At 40.8% G+C, this 25,124-nt stretch overlaps 1 protein-coding gene across 2 annotated transcripts; it reads right to left on the bottom strand.

Moving 5' to 3' along the window:
- Positions 1–1,222: 1,222 nt before the first annotated feature.
- Positions 1,223–18,534, bottom strand: CFAP206 (cilia and flagella associated protein 206). 2 transcript variants are annotated; one of them, XM_063312315.1, is made up of 13 exons: positions 18,466–18,534; positions 16,802–16,910; positions 15,501–15,584; positions 14,187–14,277; positions 13,270–13,458; positions 10,442–10,600; positions 9,671–9,879; positions 9,294–9,413; positions 4,926–5,124; positions 3,634–3,774; positions 3,016–3,209; positions 2,519–2,662; positions 1,223–1,501 (listed from the first exon to the last, which is right to left on the bottom strand). In XM_063312315.1, the coding sequence occupies exons 2-13, from the start codon at positions 16,907–16,909 to the stop codon at positions 1,271–1,273; spliced, it is 1,869 nt and encodes a 622-aa protein (XP_063168385.1). In that variant the 5' UTR covers position 16,910; positions 18,466–18,534; the 3' UTR covers positions 1,223–1,270. The 2 variants fall into 2 exon arrangements, with proteins under 2 accessions (XP_063168385.1, XP_063168393.1); XM_063312323.1 differs by lacking the exon at positions 18,466–18,534 and having other exon boundaries at positions 1,224–1,501; positions 14,187–14,290; positions 16,802–16,904.
- Positions 18,535–25,124: the final 6,590 nt, after the last annotated feature.

The raw sequence follows: 25,124 nt of genomic DNA on the forward strand, positions 1-25,124 counted from the left end.
GACACAGTTAAAATACATTTATAAAACAACCTGACTAGAATCCATCAGTGAAGTCCAAAAGGAGCAATCTATGTCTTCTAGGCATTTGGGCCATGAGGTTAAGTGAGCTCTGCTGCTTAATGTTCATTAATATTATACCTTATGTTGGATTATGGTCTTGGTCATTGGTTTTTGTTAAACTGTTTGGTTTTTAACCCTCACCTGCCCACCCAAGTCACTTTTGGACTGTTTCCTAATGGTAAAATCTTTCAAATCAAGTTCAGCTCCTAGTAATTATGCGAACACGTTCAAACAGTTTTCTTGGCAATAATGTGGAAGTGGTTTGTCATTGCCTTGTTCTGGGTTTTTTTTTTTCTATTTCTGTCTGCTCTATAAAAATGATGTCCCCCAAGCAATGCATGTACTGGTGGCATTTCTTCGGTTACTATTACTTTAATTATATATGCACTTGCTGCCACACAATGTCTGTGTATAGGAGTATTGGTTGTTGAGGTTGAGATCTAACATTATCAACCATGGTATGCAAATATTAAATCACTCTGGAATTTTAAGGCTCTAAGGCAGGCCTGCACAACATGCAGCCCACCAGCATTTTTAAAACTCAGTAAATTCACCATCGCCAAATGTCACGACTGCCAGGAAGGATCCATCGCTGCCCTGAAAGACATGCTGCCAAGCACCTCCAACACCTCCAGGCCTCACCAGTGCCACCAGCCCCAGTGCTGCTGCTGCTCCGCTAATCACCAAACAGCTGATTGGTACTGCCACATGATGGCCCCTTCTTTGCGGCCTTCATGCAGGCCTGCTCTAAGTATTACCACCTACCTCCACTGAGAGGGTTATAGCTATGAAATGCAATGAAGAGGGTTGAGGAAATGAAAAAGGTGTGCACAGAACAGATGGATATAAAAAAAAATATCAAACTAATCAATCACATAAAAGAGATCTGGAAAAGGAAGAATAGCAAAGAGAATAAGCAGCCTGAAAACTCAAGGAATAAAAAATAATAAACTTTCAAGCATGGTAGATGCAATCCAGTGTATCTCAATTTATACTTGGTAAAATTAATGTATCATTTAATACAGGATATCATAGAGGGACAGGTCTGGCCATGAAGAATTTATGCTGCAGCTTATCACTGATAGTTGAAGCTTTTTTTTTCTGTTCCTATTCATGATATGTATGTTATGTTTCAACCAATAAATGGGAGACTTATTTACATTTTTAAACAGTTTAATTTATTGAAATATTTTTCACTTAAAGAGCAAAGTTATGTTTCATCAACTGCTCTAGTTAAATTCACTTTGGTCATACGAGTAGTTGGGGGTGTTCCTCCACGAAGACCAGCTAGGAAAATCTGTGGCTTGGGTACCTTACTACTGTTCTCTCGTTTGGTTTGTGTGCCAGAATCCTTCATCAAGTATACTTGGCTGCAGTTGTCTCGTCTCATATGACTGAGGTTAGTCTGCACTGAGTGAGTTAGCTTTTGGCGCAAGTTAGCCTGAGTACAGAAAAAGATATGCAACGAAGTACAATCACACTCTTGAAATTGTATGGATTCACTGCATAATTTTTTACTGCTAGAATACCAGGAATTGAAAACTAACATACTGTATACTGGTGAGATACAACTGCAGATTATTAATGGGAAATAATCATTTCAAGAGCACCTCTGTCTATTTGAAGATTGGGACAGTCTCTTCTTCCCTCTCGCACTAGGAATGGTGACAAGGCAGGCAGCTGTTCGGTTTAGTCAGACTTCCATGAATTACATTTCCAGCTGAATTGTGATCCACTAGTAAATATAGGTTTGAGAGTCTCACTCAAACTTCTCTAGTTTCTGGTTTAAGAATGAAGATTGACCTCATTCTTGAGGATCCATTGGCTTATAAACATACCATTTTGAATTAGCATAGTTTTCTTCTTATATCCAGTTAATGTTAAATAGAGCAAGGGCAATTTATGCCATATTTATTTATTAAATGTATATCCTGTCTTTCTATGATAGAGATTCAAAAGCGGGTCTACTTTTTTAAAACACTTTTAAAAATAAAGTAGCGTTAAGAACCAACAAGACTAGACTTTATGAAAAACTTATAGAAAATTGTTTTAAACTAGAGCTCAAAGACTCTGGAAATTAACATTAACATTTCAAACTTGAAGCCTTCCAAGCATCACATGGTCACAGAGAACATTTCAAACATTGGGTATAAACAAACAGAAAGTCTACTCTGCATATAAGTGATTATTCTCAACCTCTGTGGTTCACATCTCTTGCAAATAATCAGTCATGGCCACAACTTCATTGGTTACAATACCAATAGGCTTGACTTTTTTTAAAAAAAAGACAAACTGGACAAAATAATCTGAATATTTTGTCTCATATCTCAGATTTTACCAGAGCTAGATATTTTATTCAACTGGAAAACTGGGAATTCCAGCTAATTAACGGGCCACCTAAGATTATGGGTCAAAAGCTCCAGCCCTTTTAGTTCAATTATCAGTCTCAGATACAGACCAGTTTGATGGCTTTTCTCCTCAGCTCCCATTCATTCCACTCATAATTCTTCACAATGGTTGGTGGCAAAATGTGGGTGTCAGTCTGAGTACTGCTGTCACATTTTGTGATTGGCTGTAGTAAATGCTTGTCTTTAGCTCTAATCTGCAACAACAGCAACAATCAAAATAAACTGAATGTTATTCTCATTTCCATTTTCATAATTTTTGGAAGAATGTCACAGAAACTCAACTTGAATTTTTTAAGAAAATGCTTTTGGTGATATAGCTCACTCTGCTTTCTTCTCATTAAGCATTACTGAGAGGAACATCAGGAAGTGATTGCTTAGCACATATCAGGTTGGGAAATCTGCAGATAAACACACTGCCAGTGGTGCAGGCATCAGCGCTGCACTAAGTACCACCTTTGCTTTGAGAGATTTTCTATTCAGCTTTCTATAAAAGGTGTTTTCTAGCTGTGCCTTTTTAAACCAATAATTGAAGAATGAGATGGAGAACCTGAGAATAAGGGGCCAGGGATTCAAATTGATGATGAAGTTCAAGCAGCTGAATAAGCTCTGCACATCCCTTTCCTTTTTCTGCTATCATCTTAATATATTTCTCTGGATTCTTGGCAAAAGTATATGCAGCTTCCTTAGAATTGAAAGAATAATATTTCTCCTTATGTTTCAAGACTCCGATGGAAGGATTTCCTAAGAAATGAAAAGCAGAAAACATTATATGTACATTAAAACGTAATTTTTTTAACTGTTGAATTAAAAAAACATGCAGTATACCAATCTTTTACAAAATTAATCAATTTTTTATATTGTGTTCCCCTGCTCCCTGCTCTTCAGCTACCTTCTTTTTTAAAAAAAAAAGATGGGGTAAGTGGGGAGGGAGGGAGAGAGAGAAGCTAAAGAGTCCCCCATTTTGGGGGAGATGGGCAGTGATAGAAATTTATAAATAAATAAATCTGGCTGCACAGCAAATAGCATCAGGAAGCAATTATCATGCTTCATTGATTGAATCTGAGAAGAGACCTAGATGACATTGTCTTCCATTTATAACCATTCCATATGATCTGATCTTTAAATTTAGCATGTTTAAAACAGGAATTATCTATAATTATTGTACCTGGAATGAGGAGGCCATCTTTAACAGCAAAAGTATATGCACAAAACCCATGGTACTGAAGCAGCAGTTGGCTAAAATTAATTGTACTTTCTGGAAAGAGCCATTCTTCTTTGATAAAATCAGCAGGATTTACTTTGTTATCTAAAAAGAACAGATTGAGAGGAATACAAATTAAAGTCTTAGACAGGACAGAGCAGCTAAGGGCTTATTCCCTGGAATATTCTTATCAGCGTCTCTGTGCGTGGAGCCTTTAATAGAGATGTGCACAATAGTTCATACATGAACCACTCCAGGCACAGAACAGTTGGCTTGGGGTAGTTTGTTTCCAAACTGAAACATAAGTTACTGGTCTGGATATAGAACAACACAAGGCTCTTTTGCAGATGTGGATTAGGACAGCTGAGAAGAGGCATAAGATTACGGAGGCAGACAGGGTGGTGGGATCTGGCAGCCATGGCAACTAAGGGGAGGGAGGGAGGGAGGGAAGAAAAGGCATTGGGAAAATCAGGGGGTGGGCAGCTTGGTGGGATATGCTGAGCTGGGACACAGTGGCAGCTGAGGGAGTAGGGGAGAAAAGGGAAAGTGGGGGAAAGTAGACAGAGACAGGCCAGCAGGACATGCCCCGTTGAGATGCTGGCAGCAGTGGCTAAATGGCGGCAGGGGAGGGAGGGGAGAGAAGGTGCTGGGAAGATGGGATTTGGTAAAGTATGCTGTGCAAGGAGCTGCTGAGGGGAGCAAGGGAGAGATGGGGCAAGAAATAAAATCACTTTGGGATCCCCACAGGTTTTGTTTTGGCCAAAACTCAGAGCATCAAAAACCTTCAGGGTTTTGTTTCTGCCAAACAGCTACTCATCTAGAACTGTTTGCCAGAATTCCAAAACACGGTGTGTTTCTTTAGGGTTGAAACTAAATACATTTTTCCATTTCATGCTCATCTTTCATATTTAACTGTGTTGCCTTCTCCACGAGGGACAAAAAGTTCACAATCCTTTTTTGTATCCTGAAAAAAAAAGTGAAAGGTGAAAGGTCCCCTGTGCAAGTCCTGAACAAATTCCAAATTAAGCTATAGAGCTATGTTGTTTCTTGGTCAATATTTCTTTAAAATATCAACATAAGAAAAGTATGAATGCACAACATGTTATTTTTGTCTACAAAATTAAAGATACAACAATTAGAGATTCTTGATATTATATGGCTAAGAACCTGAAGACTGCAATTTTTATTCTTCCCTAAACTTCACAACTGCAAAGAATATGTAGCAGCTTAAGTTTTTATTTAGTCCTTCTACATACCAGCATTTTCCTGTAACCTTTCCTCATCAGTTTTGACAACAACATCTTCAAGGAGAGATTCCATCACATCTTCAGGAAAGATCAATCTGTGGATTTCTAAGAACTGCTGGAGACTGACAGTCAAGTTATTGAGGAAACTGAGCACCAATATTTCATCTTGAAAACTGGTCCAAATGTTAGAAAGTGAAATAAATACAGGCTAGAAGGGAAAAGGTACATATAAAAATTACGTCTCTATTATGGCTGCAAAACTGTATTGTTCATTTGTCAAAAGTATGCAGATACTGTTCTGTGTGCATATTGTATATTATAAGGTATGTTCATCAAAAAATGTATGTAAGTGGGGTGTGTATGTGTGTGTGTGTGTGTGTATAGGGGCACCTTTAAGGCTAATCCAGACATACTGCTTTAAAAGTTAAACCAAGTGGTTAATCCATTTTTTTGCCACATACAGTCTGCATATGACACTCGTGCAACTATTCTTTGGTCCACAGATTAAACATACGGCAGGTATACAGCATATGTAATGGCAAACTACAGTTCTGGGAAAAATTCAGATTGAGAAAACGAGATGAGGTCCTTGAAAGCTGGGAGATCATGACCCTGGAATGAGGAACGGTAAGAAGACTGAACAGGGGACGTAATAAATGAATAGGGTTAAGAATGGAGAGATACTGGAGGTTTGTGCCAGTGGGCTCTAAATACACACACCAATCATTTGAACTGGTTTAAAAAGGGTGCTGGTGAAGAACCCTGCAGCGTAACAAAACATGAGCTGAATGCGGAAGGTGCAAAACAGGCCAAATGTCTCTGTTCTGGACTAGGATCAGGAAACAGGGAGAAGAATCATGAACATCTGCCAGGAGACAATTCCAACAATCTACATGAGAAACAACCAGAGCATGCATCAATAAAGCTTCAGCCTCCCTATCAAAACCCATTGGATTCAACAAATACTCATCAAGTGAAAATCTGTGACCCTTGCTGTAAGCACTTTAAAAGGGCTCAAAGTGAGCTTATCACCAGTCAAGATACTGAAACTGCAGACAAGAGGAAGCTGGGACAATCTAGAAGTTCTGCAAACAAATTAAGTGGGAAACAACAAAGAATGGGAAGGATGCTGAGGCCCAAACACAACAATCCCTGTCCTACCCATATTCAACTTGAAGCAGTGAGAGTACATCCAAAATGAAATGCTAATGAGACATTTTTTCATAGTTCATCATCCACCATCAAAGACCACAAAAGCCAGATAGACCTTAATATCACCAGCATAATAGTGAAATCTTGATCATGAATTGGGCACCCAAGGGGACTGTGTTCTGGTGGTTCTCCTTAAATTTGGAGCCAATTCCAGTGGGTATGGGCAGGGCAGGATAAATCAAGCCTGAGACTCCTGGTTTGTGGGGTTCCTAAGAGTTCAATGCCCTATCCTCTCCTGCTTAACTTTTACATAAAACTACTATGTATGGTAATCTGAAGACACAAAGTCAGATACCACCAGTGTGCTGATGATACCCAACATGTATATCTTGACCCCAGGCTGACGAAACAATGTGGTCAAAGTGCTGTCTCAGTGCTTGGAGACTTGTGAGGGTCTGGATGGGAAGAAATAGGCTGAAACTCAACCCTAGCGGGCAAACCCTAGATTAAACTCAATCTAGTGGCTGTGTGTTCATGGACCATCCAGTACTCCAGGGACTTACCATCTTTTGTGCAAGATGGGGTGACACTTCCCCAGACAGAACTAGTGTGCAGTTCAGGGAGAGGGTTGGAGTTTTTCTCTAGACTTACACTCGTACTCAAGGAGCAGATGGCAGATATGGGTAGGAAAATGGACAGACTTGTTTGTGGCATCAGTTGTGCCTTTTTTGGATTGAGAAATCCTGCTCATGGTCATTCATACCTTAATCACCTTATGTGTTGACTACTGGAGTCTGCTGCACATGGGGCTGCCCTTGAAGACCACTCAGAAACTACAGCTGGTTCTGATTGCAGCAGTGCAAGTGGTTAGAGCACCCTCTCACAGCATCCTCTCACAGCCTCCCTGACCCACCCACACTGTCTCTTGCACTCTTGTGCACCCTCTGACCTGTGCAGTGCCTCTTGCACACCCCTCGTACCCTCCCCAACCTGCAGCTCTTGTGCACCCTCACCGACTCTTCCTTGCACCCTCACACACCCTCCCCGACCCATGCCATGCCTCTAATGCACCCTCTTGCTCCCTCCCTACCTGGCAGCAGCCACTTACCTTCCTGCCGGCTTGGGACTTGCAATTTCCTGATGGCTTCCCCACTGACTTTGGCTGTGGGAAGCCGGCAGGAAGTTGCATTGCCTAACGACCATGGGATTCAGTTAATGACAGCAACCAGGACTGCAGGGATTGCTCTCGCTAAGTGATGTGGTCACACTTCATGACACATCGCAAAGTGATGGAAATTCCAGTCCCGATTGCCATCATAAGTCAAAGACTACCTGTATTGTTTTTAACTTCAGTTAGCCACCCAGTCATGTAGGAGTTGATAGCTATAGAACCCAAAATTTAATAAATAAGAGCATAAAGGATGAACAAAATAGGAGTTAGAACTAACCCCTGAGGAATACCTGCACTGCAAAAGAACTGGAAGACAAAGAAGACTTGAACTAATCGAATGCTCAGCCAGTGATGCTCAGGGACTGTAATCTAGACAGCAATTATTTGGCACTCAAAGGTATTAAATGCTGCCATCAGGTCCAAAAAGATTAGCATCAATGTAAGATGTTAGGATTTGGCCCTCAGAGTATCATTCAGAACTCTGGACAGCACTATCTCAGTTAAATGATCTGCCCCAAATTTTGATTGAAATGGACAGAGAAGGCCACTTGAAGACAAAGGATTGGTTGTGAGAGGACAACTACCTCAAAAACCTGGATAAAAAGGGAAGCAGAGATACAGGCCAATATGTTCAATTAGTGATATTACAGTGCTATATTTTAGCTATAGTAATATATTTATAACAATCATTGAGCAAAATCAAATTGTTATTGTTCTCTAGCATAAATAACCTCAAGACAAAGGCAGAAGTCATCACAGCTAGCACAGAACAGCACACTGTACAGATTGAGTAGTGTTTGAACATGTCTGTATATGAACCCAGTCTCTGCCTGGAGAACAGTTCCTTATCAGTCTGGTGCACAGCTCACAGTGTAAACAGTTTAAGTATATATTCTCTGTATTCAGATTAAATATTAGATTGAGTGTAACAGTGTTGTGCTTATCTACATACTGTTACAATGCCAAAAAACAGTATAAATCATCCTGATATGTGTACGGTGAGTTAACATTTAAATCTTTAAATCTCAGAAACAAGACTTCACCCCACTTGTCAAAAAATGCTATGAACATTCTTTTGGTTGTAAAGTAGGTAACCAAGATAAAAATTGGGCCCCTCACATTTGCTGTGTGACATATTTAGACTTCTAACAGGATAGTTAAAGGGTTCACACCATATGCCGTTCTCTGTTGTTATGGTTTGGAGGGAGCCAAAGGCCATCAGATTGTTATTTCTGCCCAAAAAGCACAACAGGAATCACCTCTAAAAGAAAGCATGCTATGAAATACCCTGATTTACCATCTAGAATGAGGGCCTATCCTACCTAATGAGGAGTTGCCTGTACCAAGGCCTCCAGAAAATGTGACATTTAGTTTTCCTTCCTTCTTTGCACTTCAAACTTGGGCTTATGAAAAACTTGGTAAAAGCGATTAATAAAACAGGAACTGGATTCATTTACTTGGAATACATTTCTCAGGGTTAGTGATGCTAAATTTAAGGAAGGTATTTCTGTAGCTCCTCTGATAAGAGAATTGATAAAATATGACAAATTTGACATAACTGATGAACTGAAAAACCTCCTTGCAATTATTCAAAAGCATCTGCAAAAACTTTTGGAAAAATCATAAAGCAGGAAGCTATTGTGAAATAGTAAATGATTTCCTGAAGTTGTACCAAGCTATGGGATGTAACATGTCATTGAAAGTTCATTTCTTGGACTCTCACTTGGACCTTTTCCCTGACAACCTCAGTACCATCAGCAACGAGCACAGTGAACAATTTCACAGGACTTTTCAAACATGGAAAAGAATTACCAAGGTAAGTGCAGTCCTGATATGCTGGCTGATTACTACTGGACCTTTAGGAAAGATATTCCTGAGGTGAAATTCAGCAGAAAATCAAATATTGTTTTTTTTAGATAACATTTTTGTGCTTTTAATTAACGTATAAATCTGGGCTATTATCAAAGCAAAGTTGTGTGTCACTCAAAAATCTTGTCTGACAGATGAGATAAACCTATAAACGGATAAGAAATCCTTGAAATTCAGAAACTTACATAAACTAAAGATGTGGGCACTGCTGTCTTTGACTGAACAATGTTGTTGACCTGTTCCATCTCAGCTGCAAACTCCTTGTGCATCATTTCAACTTCTTGTGCACATGTGATCACATCAGACTGAAAATAGATGTTAGAGGTGGCATTTATAACATCTGTAGGAAATTATAAAAGTTGTATCTAGTTGCTTAATAAATAAAAACATGCTATGTAGATTGGACCATTTCATTTTAGAGAAAAGTGAGAACATGATAGCCTTTTAAAGTCACACATTCTAATATCAGCTAAAAGTTGTTTGCCTCATTCAAATTTTGCCCACCTTTCACTAAGAGAACTTTAACTACATGGAACGTTTACAACACATAATGGAATCTTACCAGAATAATGCACAGAAAAGCTTCATGTTGCCTTACATTGTAGAGTACTTCTTTCAGCATTGTCTTCCTAAGTTCTATTTCAGCATTTTGACTCTGGTGCATAATTTCAATTAAGGCCGTGTATCGGTGGGCCAGCTCTTGGGAAGCATGCAGCTCAATATCTATATGATGGCTGGCTGCTGGGATAGCTTCATTCAAAATTGCTGGCACTGTTGACACATGGTTTATCTCAAACTTCCATTTCCATAACCAGCATAATACATTTTCCTCACAAGCCTAGGTCTAAATTATTATTCTAAGAGCTACACTACCCATTGCTTAGGTGTACACTTGGGCTATTGAGAAGTCCTTTCCCCTATAGTCTCCTACATGCTTCAGAAGGTGTCCCCAGAAGATGAGGAGATTCTCTGATATTGTCTACAACAAGCACAAAGGGTTACATGTTGAAGGGGAAAATCACCCACTGGAAAATGTGCAGAAGGACTTTAGGTATATCCACAGACCTCTTCAGATCATGCTTTAAATCAATTAGACATGGAAAAGGGATATTTTACCAAATTTTCTACCTTTAAAAAATAGATGATCAGGTTGTTCTGGAGGATATTCAATAAAAATAGCTTATCATTGGGAAAATAAATTTAAAGGTAATGGTCATCTCAAGCAAGTCTCCTGAATTTCTTAGACAATTATGAGCAGCATTGAACATTTCTGACATGTTCAAAAGTAGGTTAAATAGGTATATTCTACAATATTAAATAGGTGTTCACCTACAGTCATCAATGCCTTCGCCTCCTTTCCCACAGTCCTTGTTGAACAATCGAATTCCTGTGACAATCATGGTGAGTTCTTTCAACTGTCGTTCTTTCTCTTTTTTATTGAGGGAAAGGAAAGCCGCAAGCTCTGTCTGAGGAAATACACTCTGCAGGGCGGCTGGTAAAATATTAAATGTGCAAACAGTCAGATCATGAAAAAACACTGACTTCCAAGGGTGAACAGTAATGCCCATTTGGAAAAAGACCATTTCTACCCTCTATGCTATGCCTGGGACAGTATAATTCTTATTCATTTTTGAGTTCTGCTCCTACTATATTGCAAATTGTTGCTTGGATTTTAACATTTTTTCAGGAGAGACATGCAGGGCTACAGAAAAAAAATGAGTTAAGCAGCCATTATTTTAGACTGGTGTGTGCAAATGTAAAGACAAGCTTGGGAACCGATTGGTGTCTCAGCTGCCCTACAGCCCCCAGAGTCCCTTCCTGAGCTCCTGGAAGTAGTCTCTGGGCTAATGGTGGAGAACTTCTGCCTAACGACACTCAGAAATTCATGTCCCCTATGGCAACCATGGGCTTGTCTCAAATAATCACAGGCCCAACACATACACTGGACCTCATTTTTGTCTCAGAGTGGATGATGTGATCTATGGAAGGATTTTGCCATGATCAAATCACATGCTGATTGTTAGCCACCCAGGATCTCCATGGGACAGAAGAACCTATTTGGGTGATCTACCCCAGATGCCTAAAGAATCCAAAGAGTTTCCAGAAAGCACGAGGAATTTCCCAGCTCTTTGGCAGGCAGTTCTATGCAGTGCCTGGTGAACAACTGGCACCAGGAGGAAAAATGGGTGCTGAACAATATTGCCCCTGAGTGGCCCCTTTCTAGGGGCTGCTGCCGATTGGCACCTTCATTTATGACCCCCTTGGGAAACGGAACACCATAAATAATTTATAATTTATAATAATTTATATTATTAATTTATAATTTATAATAATTTAATAACCATCCAGAGTCCCCCCTTTTAGGGGGAGATGGGTGGTGATAAAATTTGATAGATAGATAGATAGATAGATAGATAGATAGATAGATAGATAGATAGATAGATAGATAGAGGAAGGAAGGAAGGAAGGAAGGAAGGAAGGAAGGAAGGAAGGAAGGAAGGAAGGAAGGAAGGAAGGAAGGAAGGAGCGAGCATTGGTGGAAGAAGATGAGAAGTGAATCCAGCTGGTCGTGGTAAGTTTAGTGATGAGGGAGGTGAAGTCTGTCTACTTCTCCATTATTGCATTAGCTTGCTGTCCTCCAGCAGCTTTGTTTAGAGTAAGTGACTAGGGAGGAGTTATCATAGAGATCTCCTACCTGGCTACCGTGAACATTTTGCATAACATTTTGCTGATAAAATCACTCATATTTGCTGTAGTCTTGATTGCACATGGGCAGTAACCTTGGTGATGACTAGGGCACTCTCTTGTCATATCTGGGGCTCCTTTCAGCCTGTGAGCTCCAAGGAGGAAGATAAGGTGGATAACATGCTGTCTAGGTTGTCTCCTACCACCTATTCTTTGGACCGCTGCCCATCCTGGTTATTACAAGGATCAAGGGGAGATAACCACTTGGATCTGGGAGATTGTCAACACCTCCTTGAGGAAGGGGGAAATTACCTATACTCAAAGGAGGTTGTGTCATGCCCCCTTCTGAAAATGCCATCTCTGCATCCAGGGCTTTCAGATCACTCTCACCCAACTTTGAACATTCTTACCAAGATGGGGTGTATGTGTATGTGAAGATTGTTAAGTTAGTGATAGTGGACCAACTTCACACCACAGAAGCAGATTATTTGGAACCTTTTCAGGATTGTTGAGACTAGAGTATAGGACAGAGACTGTACTGTCACTTTCATGGATGATCTACACCAAGACCTCAATGAAGGTAGAGTCCTTCTAGTCCTGCTGGACCCCTCAGCAGGTTTTGATACCATTGGTCATAGTTTCTTTCTAGACCACCTTCAGGGTTGCGGAATTGGAAGCACTATTTGCAGGGGTTCTGCTCCTTCCGGAATGGGTGGTTTCAGTCCATGGTAGTGGGAAACAAGAGGTCAGCCAGGTGACCTCTGATATGTGGGATGCCACAGAGGTTGGCTCTCTCTCCCCTGCTCTTCTCAACATCTCTATGAAACCACTAGGAGAGGTCACCCAATAGTTTGGGGTGCAGTGTCATCTGTTTGCTAATAATTGAATGAGTGATGAGATAGCATGCAACTACAGATAGTCCTCACTTACTGATGGTAATTGGGACCAGGAACTCCATCGCTAGGTAATGCGGTCTTAAGGCGTGATGTCATGTGACCAAGCTGACTTATGACAGCAGTTCCAGCAGTCCCAGTTACTGTCACCAGGCAAATCCCGCACAGTCACTGCATCCCATGGACACATAATTGCCATTTGCGACCTCCTGCCAGCTTCCCTATTGACTTTGCTTGTCAGAAACTGGCAGTGAAAGTTGCAAATGGCAATCATGTGACTGCAGGATGCTGTGGTGTTGTAATTATGAGCCAGTTGCCAAGCAACGGAATCACAACTAAATGACCACAGGAATGCTGCAAGGCCACAACTACAAAGACCCATCATAAGTCGCCCTCATTCAGCGCTGTCGTAACTTCAAACAGTTGCTGAACGTGGACGTTAGAAGAAGACTACAGCTGGAAAAGAAGGACAGGATGAAAAGTGATATTTACTTTTTTCCAATATCTCCTTGAGTAGCTACTGTAGTAAGATTGCCATATGTAATATTAGTAAAAAGCTATTATATGTGGACATTTAACTAACCTGTTGCCTCTCTAATGACTTTGATATCTGTAGGAGATCCAAGGCCAGAGCGTAGCAGCACATAGCTGACAATCTTTCGATAAACACTTTCTAATTCTTCTCGGGTACGAGCTCGATTATCGGTAATTTCTCTACATATAGGAGCAAGCCTGGAGTCTAGAACACGATGCTGCTCCTGAATCAACTCAACTAACAGAAAGCACAAAACCACTGCATGAAAGCTACTTCCATCTCTACTATCAAGCTGTAGAATCACATGTCACAGTATATCTGTATTTTAACAAAACAGACTTTCTTTCACTGGGCTCAGTATTCTGCAGTTACACTTTCAATTCAAATCACAGAAAAAGCAAAAGGCTATAATAGAGACAAAAAAGTATTTCAGTACAGTATAGCTAATTAAAAGTATCCATATCTTCACATACTCAAATTCTCCCACCTTCTCATGTTGCTATAATACTATTATAATCCTACCAAATTATCCTAATCAGCACAGTAGGGTTTCTCACTGAGTTAAAATAAGTAGAATACTTTACAACTGGTAATTACACATGATCAATTTATCGAATCATTGGAATAAAATATATGTTTTATCAATTTGGTAAGGATATAATGTTTTCAGGATTTCAAAAGACTATTAAATTAATCTAATGCTAGTCAAAGTAAGGTTTGGTTTTATTTGAAGGAGCTTAATTTATAACTTCCTTGTCTTGTGTGTGTGTGTGTACTGCATTATTTAGTTTTACTGTTCCATATTAATATTATAAACATTTGAATAAATAAGAATGGATGTTTTGCAGTCTTATGTCTATTTGCTAGGTAAGAAGCCCCATTAAAACCTAAATTTTACCTAGTGTAAACACGAATGAGAATACATTACCAGAGTATAATACACAGCTTCATCACAAATTGCTTACCTCGATTTGTATAGTTCATATCAAAATAAACTTGCATCTTAATTGTCTCCAAGGATGGATTTCTAACATCAAGAAGTCTGTCAATGCAAAGCTGAAAAGAGGCACTGTTGAAATAAGTTATTTCCAGCTACCTTTCAAATGATGACAACAATATTTTCCTCTATATAGCAACATTTATTAATCTCCCTGCTCAAAGTTTATATACTGGAATCAGACGCCATCATTCCAGAGGTAAACATAAGGCAAATCTCATATATTTCTGCATGCAGCCTCCTGCTGCTCATGTAATGTTCTGGTAAAAAGAATCCTAGTTCATGAGGATAACAAGACATCTCTGACAATCTCCTAAAATCAACACGATAAACTCTACTATTGCATTTTATTATTGTAAACAATAATTATTACATTATTATTACAACTATTAAGCATCAGCTCCTTTTTTTTCCTAAAGCAGACTAGAATTATAAGGAAAATCTCATGTGACTTACAAATCCTTCAACATACTCAGATTCCTTAAAAGAGTTCTACTTCACCTTGGAAATTCATGCCTTGGTTCTCTGGATGTCCCACACACCTCAAAAAGGCCCAAGCTGGAGTCATGCAGTTATTTTTAGAAATCAGTTTGTGTGAGAATTACTTTTAAATTCAAAACATTATGGCTGAAAACACTGAATGTAATATGTTAACCAGATTTTCATTACAGTTTTACACTTGAGGAACAGTGTGGATAGTTTCAATGTATAGTTAGAAAATAGAAAATAATCTAATAATTGATTCATATCAAATTACTTTAAGAACATATTTAAATAATACTGCAATGGGGCACTTCCTCCCTCTTTCTTTGACTGAAGTCATCTGCAAGTATTTGCTCTGCCTTCTCTTAGCTTAGTTTATACCATCTCTGGGGAGGGTTCTCTTGACCATGCCACTGGGTGCTAGTGCTGCCTGCAGACCACTCACAGCTCATTACAGTGACCATGTGGGTCTTCTGGTTGGGACTGTCCCCTTTCCTCTGAAGCCTCTGACTACAACCTGGGCAATCACAGCTGGCACTACTTTTGCAAGCAGGAAGACAGTGATCTCTATGGGAGGAAGTGTTTGTAGAGGGAAGAGAGCAATCGTAGGATGATCACAGGCTCTGGAATCTAATGCCAAAATTTGCATAAATTCACAGTCTCATGATTCTTAATTTTGTTATCCATGATTTTATACTGGTGTGACACACCCATGAAAAACAAGGGCCACATGTTTCTGTTGAACAGAGAGAACAGTTGAACAGAATCCTTTTGCGTAAGCTCCAAAGCAGGTATTTACCTTAATAAGTTTCTGAACATCAGCTTTTGTTAGGGTTTTATCCACATTAAATCCATTATTTGGATCCAGTACAACAGCTTTCACCTATAAGTTGACAAAGAGGCTTCCTGATTAATTTGTGTTTTTTACTCTTATTTAGAATAAGAGTATTTAGCTAATCCTAATTCAAATATTACATTTAAATTAACGAGATTAAACACCACTGTATTAGTTTTATGTTTGTACTGCAAATTGCCCAAAGGCTAATAAATGATGGTTTCATCACTAGACAGAACAGAATCATCAAAGAGAAGAGATGAAGCCATATGACATCACTGGATGATAGGAGCTGAGTGTCATGTTTCATTCTTCATTCAAGTAGGCAAACTTTAAACTGCTGTCACTACGTCCCCATATTGTCACCTGAAACAGGTTGCTTCACCATGCTGCCATGGCATGGCCATTTCTTATTTCATTTCAGCCAGTACAATGCATTACTGTACTATATCACACTTGTGGCTTAATCCCAAGTATATACATTTATTTGTTTCTATATACCACCATCCCATCCAGCACGCACATAAATAAATGCTCAGTGCCTTCATAAAGAGCGTTTTCTTGACATATTACTTGTCTTCCCAAAATTAGCATGCAGCTTTGGGGGAAAAAATCTGTGCTTTCATTGCTATCTAATTATTACTAAGTGACTTTATCCAATAGACAGCAAGCCTGTGTGTCATGAAAGTTGCAGTTTTAATGCCAGAGGAGTGATATGGACCCTATTAGAACATCTGAACAAAAGACATCAGGACCACATGCAGCTGTCAGAGCCCTCCAAAAGCTGTTAGCAAACTGTAGTTTTTAAAGTGACAGAAGAGGGAAATAATTAAATATATGTGGATAGTATATATTTAAACTGAGAGCCATATTCAGTTAAAGCACTAGCTTAAAAGCTGGGAGATCATGAGTTCTTCTCTTTAGCACAGAAGCCAGCTGGGTGACTTTGGGCCAGTTACTTTCTCTCTCAGGCCTAGATGGGAAGTTGAAAAATATTTATCTACCAACCCACACCAGATCAGATGTTAGATTATGGTCCATAATCTTCAATGAAGAGGAGTTCACCCTGTAGTGGACTGATTCAAGCTAATAATAATAATTTATTTAAATCAATATATTTAAACATATATATAATTTAATGTTTTTTACATTTTGGAACATGGGCCTAGCACACCACTCAAAAGCCAAGTATGCACCTCCAGTTAAAAATAACTAAGCACTCCAAATTTAAATAGAGCAGATTGATTAACTATTTATGCTGTTACCATGAATGCCACCAGAGTTTCTGATACATTTTGTCCCTTCATGGCACATTCTTGCCCTATTTCACGGATTATGTTCTTGATGACATTTTCAGCTTGACAGTGAGCCATTCTGCAGCAATAAGAGAGGAAAATGGACATTTGTCATATTACTATTTTCAAACTTGCCTTTATTGACAATACTATGTTTGCACATTTAAAGTCCCTCAACCTATCAAACTTTCAAGAATATCCTAGCCAAGAGACAGGTTTCATTGATGGTCATCAGGAAAGCTGGTCAGAAAAGGTTACCCAAAAGGTTACCCATATAGTTTTTGTCTGTTATATAAAGCCTATCATATCAAGTGGACTATGGCTTGATGGTCTGACAATTTAAGGATTGTAGCTCCACAGAAGAGGCCATGTTTCCAGTTTATTTTTATTTTATTTTATTTTATTTATTTAATGGATACACCACCAATCTCACTACATAAGTGACTCTGAGCAGTTTGCAAATAAAAGCTATACAAACCATTATAAAAATACAAAAATGCAAAAATAGAAGAAGATAAAAGAGGGAAACTAAAGGAGAGTGTCTTTAAGTCACCATCCACCCACAGGGCTGCCTATCACTCTTGGACCCCCAAGCTAGTTGGCAGAGCCAGGTCTTGACATTCTTCCTGAAGGCCAGTTCAACCTTTAACATTTCCAGCTGGAGAGGGAGAGTCTATCTGTCCATAGTTCTAGAAAGATGGATCAACAACCTGCATCCATACATTGCAGTTGCAAAATTTTTGGCATCAGATCACAATAGTAGGGTTAATGCCAGTATCAGCAGAAGGCCAACAAGCTTAGCAAGTGAAGGGATGCTTAGCAAGTGATGAAGTGATCTTCACTGGTGCTGCTGTTGGACTAACACTTACTTCATGTCTTCCAGTGCCTTCTTCTCCATTATTTTAACCAGTGGATATGATCACTTATTCCTCAACCCCAAACTAGCTAATTAAATGAATTCTTACCTAGCTTTGTGAGTTAACACTTTACTTATGGTTCATATACAGTCACAATATATGAAGGTAGGAAGCTTACAAATGCTACAATATCCATCCAGAACACCGCTGAAATATTATCAAAATATGACGGTTTCAGACAATCAGAAAAACATGCAAAAATTTACAGCATAGCGCTTCCAATTTCATGGCATGATGGTTTTCTGTTGCCTCTAACCATGTGATTAGGACCATTATTTTCTGCTTCCCAGTTCTTCTCACTGCCCACCTCCCAAACCCATGACATGTGCCATGCAGCAAGCCTTGTTAACTTCCCAGAGGTATCTGAAAATCAAAGATGGAGCATTCACATCTGCAGGTGGGAAACAGGTTCATTTACAGAAGTTGCTCAGGAACAGAGGAGGCATAACACCTCCAGAAGGCACCGCTGCCTTCTCACCACCCTTCTAGATTCGGGTCATGGAACTTTTCTCCTTTTCGCAGTTGTTACGGCCCAGTCAATACAGGATCGGGCGGGGCGGGGAGAAAGAGAGCATGAAACAGGGCATGAAATCCATGCCTGCCAGCGTACAGGCTTTGCAACGGGAACAACTCGGTCTCTGTTAAAAGATGTGCAGGGGCGCGAGGAGGCCGACTGACGACTCACTCGCCCGCGGCCCTGCGAGTGTTTCTTTTTACCTTTTTACCGTTCCACTCTGACGGAACCACGATCCCCTCAAGAGGAACGACAGACGGAGTTACTTCCTCCCTTCCTCACGATCAATCTTCAGTCTTTTCCACTCAGCAAGAGCTCCCCTCCTTCCCAAGAAGCCGCGGGCGGTGTTGCCCTCTTGATCCAAGCCCTTCGTTTCCATGGAGACCGCAGACGCCTCTTAAATGAGAGTCGGGGACCGAAGGAAGGGCGGGGCTAACGAGCCTTCCTTCCAGACTCCGGTCCTTTCTCAGAACTATTTGGCGTGCTCTGTTCTGTTCTCCGCGCCGTTGTACATCGGGGTCTCAGCCAGCTCCCTCATATTTGGGGGATTAATCCTTTTCAGTACATTCCTGACAGATGGCCTGGTTTTTTTCCAAGGTTCTCGGGTCCATTTCACACTTTGTGGAGAAATGCTAGTAGAACGAAAGACTGGCGGTTTTCACCATAAGCTGTAAATTGTACCCATTACTAACTGTCCATTTAGTAGACACGTGTCAGGAAGCTGGAGAGACAATCAAGACTCTCCGTCAACTAAGGGCAGATGCGAAGATGCACAGCTGGTCTGCTACAATTTAAAGATTGCAGTAGCACTGGGGTATACTGAAAATAGCAAGGGAGGCCCTCAAAATGACATTTAATGTTGTGAAATTAACAACGACTTTCAGGAGAACAAAGACTCCCTCCAGATCTCTAAGCAGAGATACACCATCTGTGTTGCTAAACTCCAGAGGACTACTAGATGGCAGCAAAATTTGCTTCCATCTAAAGGTCATCAAGAACTTGGCAGCATAATTACTATAGATCTACTCCTAGGATTCTTCCAGCTAAGAATGTTATTGTGCAATCACCTCCCTCATTTGTGGAATCTTATATGGAATCCAGATTTTGCCTTCCTCCTACTCTTCCTCCAGAGAAAAGCTACATAATGTGTGTGAATATACTTCAATAGGAAGTGCTAGGATAATGCTGTCAAGAGTGTGTCTCCCCCTTTACTAACTAGGTATTTGAAGCTGTTTTTCACTACCTACAATGTCCCTAGTTGGGTTTTTGGCAAGTCCCAAATTTCAGTCTATGTTCCCACAACAAACTACAGTAGGTTCTCCAAGTTATGAACAAGTTCTGTTCCTACAGTCTGTCCTTAAGCCAAATTTGTATGTAAAGCCTGAACAGGTATTTAGCATCAGTCAATCTGGAGAGAGAGAGAATCTGTGTGTATGTGTGTAGGTATGCTTTGTAGCATACCAAAAAGATCAGTACTCTCATTCCATCTTGCCCTGCAAACTGGAAGGGTATGTCTTGCATTCCAGAAGGGGCATTCGTGAGGAAAAATCATGGCCAGCGCAGTCCTTCCACAAGCCGACAAACCACCAAAGCCAAGCAATGCCTTCTGGAAGTGCTGAAAACAGGCTGTGTTGTTGTTTATTCGTTTAGTCGCTTCCGACTCTTCGTGACTTCATGGACCAGCCCACGCCAGAGCTTCCTGTCGGTCGTCAACACCCCCAGCTCCCCCAGGGATGAGTCCGTCACCTCTAGAATATCATCCATCCACCTTGCCCTTGGTCGGCCCCTCTTCCTTTTGCCTTCCACTCTCCCTAGCATCAGCATCTTCTCCAGGCTGTCCTGTCTTCTCATTATGTGGCCAAAGTATTTCAGTTTTGCCTTTAATATCATTCCCTCAAGTGAGTAGTCTGGCTTTATTTCCTGGAGGATGGACTGGTTGGATCTTCTTGCAGTCCAAGGCACTCTCAGAATTTTCCTCCAACACCACAGTTCAAAAGCATCGATCTTCCTTCGCTCAGCCTTCCTTATGGTCCAGCTCTCGCAGCCATATGTTACTACAGGGAACACCATTGCTTTAACTATGCAGGCCTTTGTTGTCAGTGTGATGTCTCTGCTCTTAACTATTTTATCGAGATTTGTCATTGCTCTTCTTCCAAGGATTAAGCGTCTTCTGATTTCCTGACTGCAGTCAGCATCTGCAGTAATCTTTGCACCTAGGAATACAAAGTCTTTCACTGCTTCTACATTTTCTCCCTCTAGTTGCCAGTTATCAATCAAGCTGGTTGCCATAATCTTGGTTTTTTTGAGGTTTAGCTGCAAACCAGCTTTTGCACTTTCTTCTTTCACCTTCATCATAAGGCTCCTCAGTTCCTCTTCATTTTCAGCCATCAAAGTGGTATCATCTGCATATCTGAGATTGTTAATGTTTCTTCCAGAGATTTTAACTCCAGCCTTGGATTCCTCAAGGCCAGCTTGTCGCATGATGTGTTCTGCATACAAGTTGAATAGGTAGGGTGAGAGTATACAGCCCTGCCGTACTCCTTTCCCAATCTTAAACCAGTCTGTTGTTCCGTGGTCTGTTCTTACTGTTGCTACTTGGTCGTTATACAGATTCCTCAGGAGGCATACAAGATGACTTGGTATCCCCATACCACTAAGAACTTGCCACAATTTGTTATGGTCCACACAGTCAAAGGCTTTAGAATAGTCAATAAAACAGAAATAGATGTTTTTCTGAAACTCCCTGGCTTTTTCCATTATCCAGCGGATATTGGCAATTTGGTCTCTAGTTCCTCTGCCTTTTCTAAACCCAGCTTGTACGTCTGGCAATTCTCGCTCCATGAACTGCTGAAGTCTACCTTGCAGGATCTTGAGCATTACCTTACTGGCATGTGAAGTGAGTGCCACTGTTCGATAGTTTGAACATTCTTTAGTGTTTCCCTTTTTTGGTATGGGGATATAAGTTGATTTTTTCCAGTCTGATGGCCATTCTTGTGTTTTCCAAATTTGCTGGCATATAGCATGCATTACCTTGACAGCATCATCTTGCAAGATTTTGAACAGTTCAGCTGGGATGCCGTCGTCTCCTGTTGCCTTGTTATTAGCAATGCTTCTTAAGGCCCACTCAACCTCACTCTTCAGGATGTCTGGCTCTAGCTCACCGACCACATCGTCAAAGCTATCCCCGATATTGTTATCCTTCCTATACAGGTTTTCTGTATATTCCTGCCACCTTTTCTTGATCTCTTCTTCTTCTGTTAGGTCCTTGCCATCTTTGTTTTTGATCATACCCATTTTTGCCTGGAATTTACCTCCAATGTTTCTAATTTTCTGGAAGAGGTCTCTTGTCCTTCCTCTTCTATTGTCTTCTTCCACTTCCGCGCATTGCTTATTTAAAAATAATTCCTTATCTCTTCTGGCTAACCTCTGGAATTTTGCATTTAATTGGGCATATCTCCCCCTATCACTGTTGCCTCTTGCTTTCCTTCTTTCTTGGGCTACTTCTAGTGTCTCAGCAGACAGCCATTTTGCCTTCTTGGTTTTCTCTTTCTTTGGGATGTATTTTGTTGCCGCCTCCTGAACAATGCTGCCAACTTCTGTCCAGAGTTCTTCCGGGACCCTATCTACTAAGTCCAGTCCCTTAAATCTATTCTTCACCTCCACTGCATATTCCTTAGGAATATTAGTGAGCTCATATCTAGTTGATCTGTGGGTCTTCCCTAATCTCTTTAGTCTGATCCTAAATTGTGCAAGAAGAAGTTCGTGATCTGAACTACAGTCAGCTCCAGGCCTTGTTTTTACCGACTGTACAGATGTCCGCCACCTTTGGCTGCAAAGGATGTAATCAATCTGATTTCGGTGTTGTCCATCTGGTGAAGTCCATGTATAAAGCCGTCTCTTAGGTTGCTGGAAGAGAGTGTTTGTTATGCAGAGTGAATTGTCTTGGCAAAATTCTATCAGCCTGTGTCCTGCTTCGTTTTGTTCTCCCAGGCCATACTTACCTGTAATTCGAGGTGTCATTTGACTGCCCACCTTAGCATTCCAGTCTCCTGTGATGAAAATAACATCTCTTTTAGGCGTGTTGTCCAGTAGGTGCTGCAGATCCTCATAGAACTGCTCTACTTCAGCTTCTTCAGCATTTGTGGTTGGGGCGTATATTTGGATCACTGTGATGTTAGATGGCTTGCCCTGAATTCGAATTGAGATCATTCTGTCATTTTTTGGGTTGTATCCAAGCACTGCTTTAGCCACTTTACTATTAATTATGAAGGCTACTCCATTTCTTCTGTGGTCCTCTTGTCCGCAGTAGTAGATCTGGTGGTCATTTGATGTGAAGTGGCCCATTCCAGTCCATTTCAGTTCACTGACGCCCAGAATGTCTATCTTTAATCTTGACATCTCACCAATAACCACATCCAATTTGCCCTGGCTCATAGATCTTACATTCCAGGTTCCAATGGTGTGTTGATCCTTAGAACATTGGATTCGCCGTTCACCACCAGCACTGTCGGCCGCTAGCCGTCCTTTCGGCTTTGAGCTAGCTGCGTCATCACGTCTGGGGCTAGTTGAGCTCATCCTCTGTTCCTCCCCAGTAGCATTTTGACCATCTTCCGACCTGGGGGTCTCATCTTCCGATGGTATACCGACATATCTCTGGTTGTACTGATCCATTTAGTTTTCACGGCAAGAATACTGAGGTGGGTTGCCATTACCTTCCCCAGGGATCGCATTTAGTCTGACCTCTCTGTCATGACCTTCCCGTCTTGGGTGGCCCTTCACGGTTTAGCTCATGGCATCATCGAGGTGCTCAAGCTCCAGCACCACGACAAGGTAACGATCCTTTGCTGAAGAAAAACAGGCTGTACAGTATATTAAAAATGCACGCACTACTTCAGGATGCTCATGGAGGCATTGTGTGGCTTTGGTGGTTCTTCAGTTCATGGGGAGAAGTGCTGTCCACCATTCTGAGTACTGCCAGCAGCCCATTCATATCTAGGGGTTGTTTGTAACCCAGAGATTTGTAACCTGAGAATGTGCTGTACATTTAAAGCCTTTTCCTCACATGCAATTTAAATCAGGACCAATCGCTTTGGTGATTCAAGGTCAAATGATCTGCTTCTAGCTGTTGTAGGGTTATCCAAAGGTTAGGGTTAGGGTGCTACTTCCTGGCCAGAACCCAGAGGTACTATTTCTCTTCTGACATTTGATTTCAGAATCAGATCTCAAGATTTCTTTCCTGCCTCTGTGAGTTTTAGTCCTGCCTTAGATACAAAGCCAGCTGGGTGACCTTGGGCCTATCACTCCCTCTCAACCCTAGGAAAAGGCAAGGGCAAACCACTTCTGAAAATGTTGCCAAGGACACTGCAGGGACCAGTCATCAGGAGTTAACACTGACTCAGAGAAGATATTTTTTTCTACAGAGAAATTACTACGCTACTGGCATTGATACCCAATTGGAAACACTTGACAGAAAAGGATTCTTTCATGTCAGCTGTTGAGAAATGGGAAAGAAGCAAAACAATTGATTAGGCAGGATCACATTCCAACTAGAGGCATCCACAGTTTAAAGATTCTGTTTCTGGATCTGTGGCATATGATCTTTTCAATTCAACCCCTAACCATCAATTTTTACGTACAACAAAACGTATCTCAAAGCTAATTCACTTTCACCATTTTCAGGTACAGCAGCATGATATGCTTAAAGCAGTCTTCTCTAACCTAGCCCCTTGTCAAATATATGGAATTCACCCCCTTCCCTTGATTCTTCACCAGCCAGCATGGCCACTGCTGAAAATTCTAGGAACTGAAGTTCATAAATCTTGATGGATCCCAGGCTGTTAAGACTATTTTATATTTTATGATCTTCTGGGAAGAATGAGCCTTTGGGTGAGTATACTATCTTCTTGAACATGTTTGTTCAATAACTTGTTCAAATTATTGTGTAGAATTTCACCTTTTGCCCCTAAATCACAGTATGTTTAATTTCTTCACTTGTGACAATTGCTACCTCTTACACACGTGGAATAGAATGTCCAGAGTTCCATCATTATATGAATGCCATTCAAAATGGTGCTTGTTCCTAAGGTACTTGAAGGTCTGCCTCCTTAAGCAGAATTGACCTTCCTGACTGATGTATCTTGCGATAAACGTTGCTGGTCCCCCATTTCTACAAAACAGGGACAGAGACTTGAAGGTGAACTATTAACTCAGTCAATCAACCAAGCAGCAAACAACAGCCCAATCAAGGAACTCCCAAGGAGAGAACAACACCTCCACCAACACAAGCTGGACAACCCATGGTATATAAATAGAGAGCAAGGCCCACTCCCTCTTCGCACTGAAGATGTTGCCTAGTCTGGCAATGAAACGTGTGCAAGAAAACAACAAGGCTCAGAGAGCACCAAGGACTCCACAAACAAAAATACAGTCAAAGCTTGTACTTTTCCGGATTACCCTTGTCCTATAAGATTGGATTCAAAGGATGATTTTGCCATTCCTTTGGATTCTGATCCTACTTGCAAAACAGAAGGTGAAAGATTGCCACTAGTTATAATTTTGTACATAATATTAAAATTCTACAAATGCATTAGGTGTAATCAATACATTTGGGACAAGATACCATCATTTTGGTTTCCATAAAATCTATCTGGTGTGACTGTGCATATTAATTGGTCATGGGTGGGATGGTGCTCCCTGCTGCAGGAACAGAGTTGCTGTTTGAGATTGCTTACGGATTCACCTTTTCCACTAGAGGCCCACTTGGTCTCTGTGGCTAAAGAGTGCCTACCACCAGTTTTTACAGTAGTGGTGATTGTCCCTGTCCTGGACAAAGGACAACTTCACCCAAGTGATCCATCCAGTG

The sequence above is a fragment of the Candoia aspera genome, chromosome 1 (assembly GCF_035149785.1).
Source record: "Candoia aspera isolate rCanAsp1 chromosome 1, rCanAsp1.hap2, whole genome shotgun sequence".
Taxonomy (NCBI): Eukaryota; Metazoa; Chordata; class Lepidosauria; order Squamata; family Boidae; genus Candoia; species Candoia aspera.